General features: G+C 59.8%; 1 protein-coding gene across 1 annotated transcript; it reads right to left on the reverse strand.

The window, feature by feature from the left end:
• Positions 1-1,213: 1,213 nt before the first annotated feature.
• On the reverse strand, positions 1,214-5,646 carry TRIM47 (tripartite motif containing 47). Its single transcript, XM_001147664.8, has 6 exons — positions 4,905-5,646; positions 3,749-3,844; positions 3,293-3,523; positions 2,932-3,130; positions 2,451-2,525; positions 1,214-2,173 (listed from the first exon to the last, which is right to left on the reverse strand). The coding sequence occupies exons 1-6, from the start codon at positions 5,589-5,591 to the stop codon at positions 1,533-1,535; spliced, it is 1,929 nt and encodes a 642-aa protein (XP_001147664.1). The 5' UTR covers positions 5,592-5,646; the 3' UTR covers positions 1,214-1,532.
• Between the last annotated feature and the right edge of the window lie 2,710 nt (positions 5,647-8,356).

The following is an 8,356-nucleotide window of genomic DNA, read 5'->3' on the forward strand; positions in this document are numbered from 1 at the left end:
CTAGAGCCCAGGCAGGCTCTATGGGAGGGGCTATTTTTAGCTGCTGAGGCTGCTGGGGCTGGACTTGTATGGCCTTGCTGTCTGGCTGCATAACTCACCCATTATCCCGCCTGACCTTGAGCTGGGCGTCTGTCTGAGAGGCCTCTCTCTCTGCCCTTGCCCTCGGCCACAGCCCCTCTCTGGGGTGCACCTGGGCCACACAGAACCCAGGCAGGAGTGAGCTGGCCTGGGCCTGGAAACACACTGGACTGTAGCCTCAGGGCACCCCAGGCCTGGCTCAGGTTCTAGGGCAGCAGAGGGCACTGGGCCCTCCCAGAAGAGAGGCAGAGGCTCTCCTGGGGCACAGGTCACAGGTGTCCCCAGCATGGAGGGCAAGAAGATTCCAGAGGGGGACATAAGTCCTTTTATTTTTTGAGATGGAGTCTTGCTCTGTCGCCCAGGCTGGAGTGCAGTGGTATGATTGATCTCGGCTCACTGCAACCTCTGCCTTCCGGGTTCAAGTGATTCTCCTGCCTCAGGCCCCTGAGTAGCTGGGATTACAGGCGCCCACAACCATGCCCGGCTAATTTTTGTATTTTTAGTAGAGACGAGGGTTTCACCATGTTGTCTAGGCTGGTCTCGAACTCCTGACCTCAAGTGATCTGCCTGCCTTGGCCTCCCAAAGTGCTGGGATTACAGGCATGAGCCACTGCGCCCAGCAAGGACATTAAGTTCTCTTATTGTAGATGTTCTGGGCTCCAGCCACACCCTGGGCCGGCTCTATGGGCTGAGGGCTATGTGTGAAGGAAGCTCCAGGTCTCAAAACTCTCTTGCCCACGCCCAGGGGTCCTGCCCTGTTCCTGGAGGGGTGATGCCTGCATTTAATGCTGGGCACAAACAGTACAAACAGCAAAGGCAGGTCCAGAACTAGGCTGCGGCATGAAAGATAAAAATAGCTGGTGGGAGTCAGGCCATCCCAAGCAAACACTCAAGCAGCCAGGATGGCAGTGGGGCTGGAGAAGCCACCTCTGGCTGCCCGTGCTGGGAAAAAGGGAGTGGGGGTGCCCCAAAGGGCAGGTACCCTGTTCCAGCCCCTTCTCCCAGGCCAGGGCTCCCTCTCAACAGGAATCCTGGGACCAGGGGCTCCGGCCCCTCTCTTGCCTGCCCACTCAGCCAGCTTACAAATGAGAGCAGTTCTGGGAATCCTTGGGTAGAGAGGATGGAAAAGGAGTCATTCATTCAACAAGTGTTTATTGAGCATCTACTACATGCCAGATACTATTCTAGAAACCTGGGAAAGGAGGGGTCAGGGTAGCTTGGAGCTGTCCCAGCTGTAGCTCTGTCTCCCAGAAGCGAGGTCTGCAGGGGAACAGGGTCTGGGGGTCCTCCTGCCTGGGAGAGGGAAGGCTGAGTGTATAAAAAGGTGGAAGCCTCTAGAAATGAGAAGGCTGGGTGTGTGGGACTCATGCTGGTGCCTTCCCAGACGAAGGAGAGGGCCCAGAGGAGGCAGCTTCCTGGAGCAGAGACGGCAGCAGGAGCGCCCGTGCCCGGCATCACCTCCTCTTCAGCACGGATATGCAGGACTTCTTGAGGGGCCCGATCTGCAAGTGGGCGTCCACACTCTCCAGGAAGAAGGCAGGCTTGAGTCTGTGGGTGAAGAGCCCCGCAAAGTGACTGTCCAGGCGGCTCTGGAAGGGGTCAATGGGGGAGGCCGGGATGCCACCCCGGCGGGGCCGGGAGGCCTTCAGCCTCCGCAGGAGGCTCATCTTGCCGTCCCGTACAGCATAGAAGGCCAAAGCACGGTCGGCGTATTCCAGGCAGACCCCAACCGTGGGCGAGAAGGGGTGGGGCAGGGGAGCCTCCAGCCCATGAAACCAGACGGAGAAGCTGCGTCCATTCCACTGCAGGCAGCAGGAGTGGGCGTTGCGGCCCAGCCGGCCGCGGTCATAGGGCTCTTGTGGGGAGAAGTCTTCGGCCATGACCCCCACGCTGACCCAGCCCTCGATAATCTCCACCTCCCAGTAGTAGGTGCCTCGGTCCAGGGCACCCTCGCCCAGCACCTGCTCACAATGGGTGAAGCGGGTGGGCGACAAGGGGTAGTTGATAGGACACAGCACCCTCTTGACACCTTTGGTTCCAAACAGCTGCAGGAACTTGTCTGCCGTGTCGCTGTCCAAATCCACAATATAGGCAACTGATCCCGTGGACAGAAGAGAGAGGCAGGGCTCAGGGCCAGGCTCAGAGGGCACGGCCCCTCCCCAAGTACCCACCCCCCCCAAAACACACCCTCTCCCCTGCTTTCCAACCGGCACAACCCAGCCCCGCCGGGGACCACCCCAGGAGCTGCCCTAGCTCTCCCCACAAACTGGGGAGAGGAATCCTAACCCTTGTGTGCCAGGGCCCTGCTGGGACCAGCCCAGCAGCCCTGGGAGGGCCCAGTGTGAGTGGAGGGGGCACGGGCGTCCACTTACACTTGAGGAAATAGTCCCTGGGAGCTTCACTCTCCAAGAGGTTCGTACTCTCAAGGTCTTGGGGCTCAGCATCAGCTGTAGAAGAGATAAGTGGTGAGAACGCCCCGAGACTGCCCCCCTCTGAACCTGTGACTACAATCCCTACATCCTTCACTTCCTCCCAGAGTCCAGAGCCACCAGGGAGCAAGCACCACCCAGATGTGGCACGCTGTGCTCACACACATGCCCGTTGCCTGTGTTCTGCCTCTTGCCCCACGTGCTTCCCGGGCCACAGCCCTCTGGAGCTAGAGGGTGGGCCCCCAGGTCCAAGGGGCTGATTGATCCCCACAGGGTGGCAGCTTTAGTCACTGGAAGGATTTGGGCTCCTCCCTGTGCCAGGCACAATTTTCCTCCTCCACTTCTGGATGGGCACCAGGCCTGGGGGCCTGTGCGAGAGGCTGGGAGAGGGTGAGTCATCGGGGGGGTGTGGGGCGGTGCCCACCTTCCGAGTCCAGCTTCTGTGGCCCGTCCTCGTTGCCACCCGGCCCCCTCAGCTGCTCCCACTGGTTGACGCAGGCCACGGCCAGCATGTCTCTCACTGCACGGACAGCTTGGGATGATTTGGTGAAGCTGAGCTCCCTCGGGGGTCCAGGCCCAGGGCCACACCCATCCTCCAGGGCCAGCCTTAGTGCCAGCAGCTCCTGTGCCAGACAAATGCCCATTAAAGTGCTGCTGGCCATGGCGCCTCCTTGCTGGGGGTGGAGGCAGCTCTGCCAGGAAGTCATGCACCCACTGCCTCCTCCTCCCTCCACCCCACCTGTCCCAGCTTCTGTTCCTTCTGTGGCCCCCAGAGCGGCCTTCACCTGCAGGAAGCTGACTGAGTCAGCTTCGGGGACCTGGCTGAGATTCTGGCGGGCTCGGCTCAGGCGGCTGCGCTGTTCCTCCTGTCGCCGCAGGTCACCCTGGGAGCGGCCTAGCATGGCAGCTTCCCCCTCCTCAATGAAGCCCAGCACCTGGGTCTGGAAGCCCTGCAGGGTGGCCGCAGCATCTGCAAACAGCCGGCTCACCCTCTCCCGCTCTGCTACGGCTGCACTCTGCACAGGACGACAGTAGAGGGGGCAATGAGGGCAAAGAACCGTCCCGGACTGTACCCCCCTCCTTCCCTGACCCCGGCTTCCCACCAGCCCTCTTGAGGGGACAGAGGGACCAGACTGAGCCTGTCCTGGATCTGGGCCAGGTCAGGGGACACTTGTGCTCAGTAGGTATCGGCATGGTTTGTTTGGAGTGGATTGTTCCATGCTGAGGGAGGGGTGTTTGACCTTGATGAGGGCCACTGTGCGCCTGGACTGTGCAATGCCAGCACCCAGCTCGTCCATGCGGTCCTCCACGGCGCTCAGGACTTTGGACTGCTCAGCCTGTGGACAACACCATCCATGAGTGTGAGGTCTGGCAGAGGCCACAGCCCTACGCTCGGGTCCCAGGCCTTGCCAGGGGAGAGAAGGGGGTGACTGGGGAGTGGTATCTGTGCATCAGGTGGGACTGGAGTGGCCACGATGTCCCATAATATGCCAGAGGTGCCTGCAGCCCAGGCTGGTGCCTTTCCTGAACGCGTGGGGGGCGTGCAGGCTGACTGGGTGTCTGCCTCGGGTCTCTGACAGGAGGCCTAGTACAGGGCCGTCCGCTGGTCTCAGTGTTGCTCAGATGAATTTGAGAACTTCCTCCGGCGGGGAAGAGGCACAGAGTAAGCCAGTTAGGTTGGGAGGTGGGCGGCGAGGGGGTGACTGCACAAGGAGGCATTAAGCTGTCCTGAGGATCACTGTTCCCAAAGAGCCTGCATCCACAGTCCAGGCCTGGAAAAAAGGGGATTCCGGGCAAATCCCCTAGGTCTTATGAGTCACTGCTCCAGGCAGGAGAGACGGAAAATCCCTTGGCCAGAGGCGCCAAGACCGGGCTGGAGGCCAAAGGAAACTGGGGGCGGGAGGTAGAGGCCGCGGCGCACATGCTCCCACCACTGGCCCCCGGAACAGCTGGACAGAGAATCTGTGTGCCCGGTCGCCCTCTGCCGCCCTCCTGCCGCCTGCCACACCCATCGAAAGCCGCTGCCTCAGCCCAGGGCAAATCTGAGCTGAGACCGGCGTGAGCCTCCGGGCGGGAGCAGCAGCCACGCTACCGGAACCCCGCGGGCCTAACCCGGCTCCCTCCCGCCTACACCCCCATAGACCCCGGCCCGGCTTCAGGTCCCCTGCCCGCTCTTCGCGTCCTTGTCCTGTTCTCACGTCCCTCATTCCTCCCTTCCCATCTCCATCACCGCCAGCAGATGACGTTGTCAAGGCTGGAAGGGACCGCAAAGATCCTCAGGTTAGAGGAGGAGATTAAGACCCAACCCGGGAAGACTGGGGGGTCCAAGGTCCTCGGCCCGCTCGCGCGCGGTCGGTCACCAGCCCCGGCTCACCCGAGTGTGCCCCCGGAGCCCACCTCCTGAAGCGCGCGCTCCTGCTCCAGCGGCACCAGCTCGTGGCCGCGGTGCTCCTGGGCGGCGCAGGCCTCGCACAGACACACGCGCTCCGCGCGGCAGTAGCGCTCGAGCGGCCGTAGGTGGCGCGGGCACAGGCTCTCCTCTAGCCGGCGCAGCGGCGGCACCAGGCGGTGTCCGCGGAGCGCGGGGCTGCGCTCGTGCGGGCCCAGGTGCGCGGGGCAAAAGGAGGCGAGGCAGGAGAGGCAGGACAGCGCGGCGGGCAGGGCCGCGCCCTCGAGGCACGCGTCGCAGCGCACTGGCTCTTCGCCCGCGGGCCACGGCTCGGGAGCGCAGGGGGCCGACGGCTCCGGGGCACTGGGCGGCGCGCTGGGCGGCGCGCTGGGTGCCGAGGGCTCCGGGGCCAGGGCAGGGGCCGGGCCGGGGCCGGGCCCGGGGCCCGAGCCCTGGCGGAGCTGCAGCAGCTCGGACAGCGTGTGGTTCTTGCGGAGCTGAAGGCCGTCGGGGAAGGGCTCCTGGCACAGCGGGCAGCGGGCCGCGCCTCCGGGTCCGCCGGCGCCACTCGCGCCACGATGCGGCCAGAGCGCGCCCAGGCAGGCGAGACAGAAGTTGTGGCCGCAGGGCAGCGTCACCGGCTCCCGGAGTGGCTCTAGGCAGATGGGGCAGCTGAAGGGTCCACTGCCGTCCATGACTCCGCGGCCGCCCAGGGCGCCGCCGATTCTGCTCCGGCCTGGGAGGGACCCGGGCCGTTCGCGCCGCGGCACCTCCCCCTGGGACCTAGGCCAGGGCTCCGGTCCCCGCCCGCCCCCAGCTCGGCCCGCCCCGCAGCGCCGCCCGCCCGCGGGCCCGCGGACTCCCAGTCCCCGCCCAGACAACGCAGGGAGGCCTCCGAGCCCGCGCGACCCCCAGGGGAGTCCGCGTGGTCCTAAGGAAGGGCGCTGCTGAAAGGGTGTGAAACTTGAGTGAGCGCGGGCGGAGAACGCGAGAGGTACAGTGGAAGGAATGGGAAGGACTCAGCCTCCATCCCTCTGGTCCTTCTGGGCCAGGCCAGGGATCCGCAGGGGCTGGGCGCGTCTAGCTGTGTCATGCCTGCACCTTTGCGCTCGACCCCTCCCTGGCACCCTTAGCAAAGTTCCTGAGCTGCTGACTGCGGAGAAAAATAACTGCTGATGTACATATGTTTTTGCCCCTTAGCGACTCTTTTTTTTTTTTTTTGAGACAGAGTTCCTCTCTTGTCGCCCAGGCTGGAGTGCAGGGGCGCTATCTCGGCTCACTGCAACCTCCGCCTCCCGGATTCAAGTGATTCTCCTGCCTCAGCCTCCCAAGTAGCTGGAATTACAGGCGCTTGCCACCACACCAGGTAAATTTTTGTATTTTTTTGTAGAGACGGAGTTTCACCTTGTCCAGGCTGGTCTTGAACTCGTGACCTCAGGTGATCCACCTGCCTCGGCCTCCCAAAGTGCTGGGATTACAGGCGTGAGCCACAGCGCCCAGCTCCTTTAGCGACTCTTTACCCCAAGTAGGGAACTTGGACTTTTCTAGACCTGAAATGGGAAGTTGATGTCATTCCCTAAGTCCCTTGTCTGAGGAATGTAGTTCTGGCCCCTGGACACTGGGGACACCTGTGGTGGGGTTGGGGGTTCCCCAACTGGAAGTATTTAAAGCTCATCTAATTATGCACTTAAAGTGGTGCGTTTTATTGTATGAGTTATATCTCAATAATGTTAAGTTAAAACACTACACCAGAATGACAACAAAATAAGTAAAGTAGCACTGATTATAACCCAAAGTGTAAAATAAACATCTATGGGTCCATGCCGATATAAATAAATAATAAATTAACAAGCTGGGGAGAACAGACATATTTCGCATTGAAAATTCCAAATAATGTTTTTTTATTTTTATTTTTTTAGATGGAGTTTCGCTCTTGTCGCCCAGGCTGGAGTGCAGTGGCGCAATCTCAGCTCACTGCAACCTCTGTCTCCTGGGTTCAAGCGATTCTCCCTCCTCGGACTCTTGAGTAGCTGGGATTACAGGTGCCCGCCACCACATTTGGCTAATTTTTGTATTTTTAGTAGAGACGGGGTTTCACCATGTTGGCCAAGCTGGTCTCGAACTGCTGACTTCAGGTGATCCACCTGCCTCGGCCTCCCAAAGAGCTGGGATTACAGACATGAGCCGCCGCACCCAGAGATATCTGTAATTTTGGTTAGTGACAAAGTCACAGGTAACTGCTCATACCACTCTGGTGTATTCTCTCCATTTGGAATAAAAAGAAATGCTGTGTTTCAGTAAGGTGCTGCGGCGTGGCTTCCTTCTGCAGGATCTGAGGGAGACTCTGTCCTGGGCTTCTGTCCCAGCTTCTGGTACTGGCTGGCAATTCTTGGTGTTCCTTGGCTTGTAGCTGTAAGATGCGCTCTAATATCAGTCTCTGTTGTCATTTGCCTTTTCTCTGTGTCTGTGTTCAAATGTCCTTTTTTTTTTTTTTTTTTTTTTTTTTTTAGGGAGTCTTGCTCTGTTGCCCACTCAAACTGCTGGGCTCAAGTAATCTGCCTGCCTCAGCCTCCCAAAGTGCTAGGATTACAGGCGTGAGCCACTGTGCCCGGTGCCCATTTCCTCTTATCAGGACACCAGTCGTTGGATTAGGGCACGCTCTACTCCAGTACGCCCTCATCTTAACTCAGTCACATCTGAAAATACTCTATTTCCAAATAAGGTCACAGCCACAGGTCCTGGGGGTTAGGATCCGAATACGTCTTTTTCAGGGAACAGGATTCAACCTATAACAGTGCATAAGTAAGGAAATGTTGGAGAGAGGCCCAGGCCCAAATGTGCTAGAGGTCATGCATGTCCCCCGGTGTTCCTGGCCCTCTCTGTGTTCCAGGACCCTGGCCCTTCCCTAAACCTCAGCACACACTGCTGCGGCCATCCCAAACCCTTGTCCACCTCTCCCACTGGGTCTGCATTCCTGCCTCTGTTTCCCCAGCTCTCTAGGCTTGGGGGGGTGGGAAAATACCCTCAGGTCCCCTGAGACCAGGCTAGAAATGTTCAGAAGGCACTTCATGAGTTCAGAGCTAAAGAGGAGAAAACACAAGCAAAAGAGCACAAATGTGCCGGGTGCGGTGGCTCACGCCTGGAATCCCAGGACTTTGGGAGGCTGAGGTGGGCGGATCACTTGAGGTCACGAGTTCCAGACCAGCCTGGTTAACATGGCGAAACCCCATCTCTACTAAAAATACAAAAAAATTAGCCGGGCGTGGTGGTGCACACACTTGTATTCCCAGCTACTCGGGAGTCTGAGGCAGGAGAATCGCTTGAACCAAGGAGGCAGAGGTTGTGCCACTGTACTCTCCAGCCTCGGTGACACAGCGAGACTCCATCTCAAAAAAAAAAAAAAAAGAAAGAAAAGAAAAGAAAAAAGAAAGAAGGAGGGACCCAGCCTCTTGGGGAGGGA

This window comes from Pan troglodytes, chromosome 19 (genome assembly GCF_028858775.2).
Source record: "Pan troglodytes isolate AG18354 chromosome 19, NHGRI_mPanTro3-v2.0_pri, whole genome shotgun sequence".
NCBI lineage: Eukaryota > Metazoa > Chordata > Mammalia > Primates > Hominidae > Pan > Pan troglodytes.

Bases quoted from the DNA above. Each gene is read 5' to 3' on its own strand.
- TRIM47 (XM_001147664.8), bottom strand. From the start codon at position 5,591: ATGGACGGCAGTGGACCCTTCAGCTGCCCCATCTGCCTAGAGCCACTC. The intron at 3,845-4,904 runs GTGGGCTCCGGG...TGTTGTCCACAG, and splicing joins AGGAGCGCGCGCTTCAGGAG to GCTGAGCAGTCCAAAGTCCT. The intron at 2,174-2,450 runs GTAAGTGGACGC...CCACGGGATCAG, and splicing joins CAGGGACTATTTCCTCAAGT to TTGCCTATATTGTGGATTTG.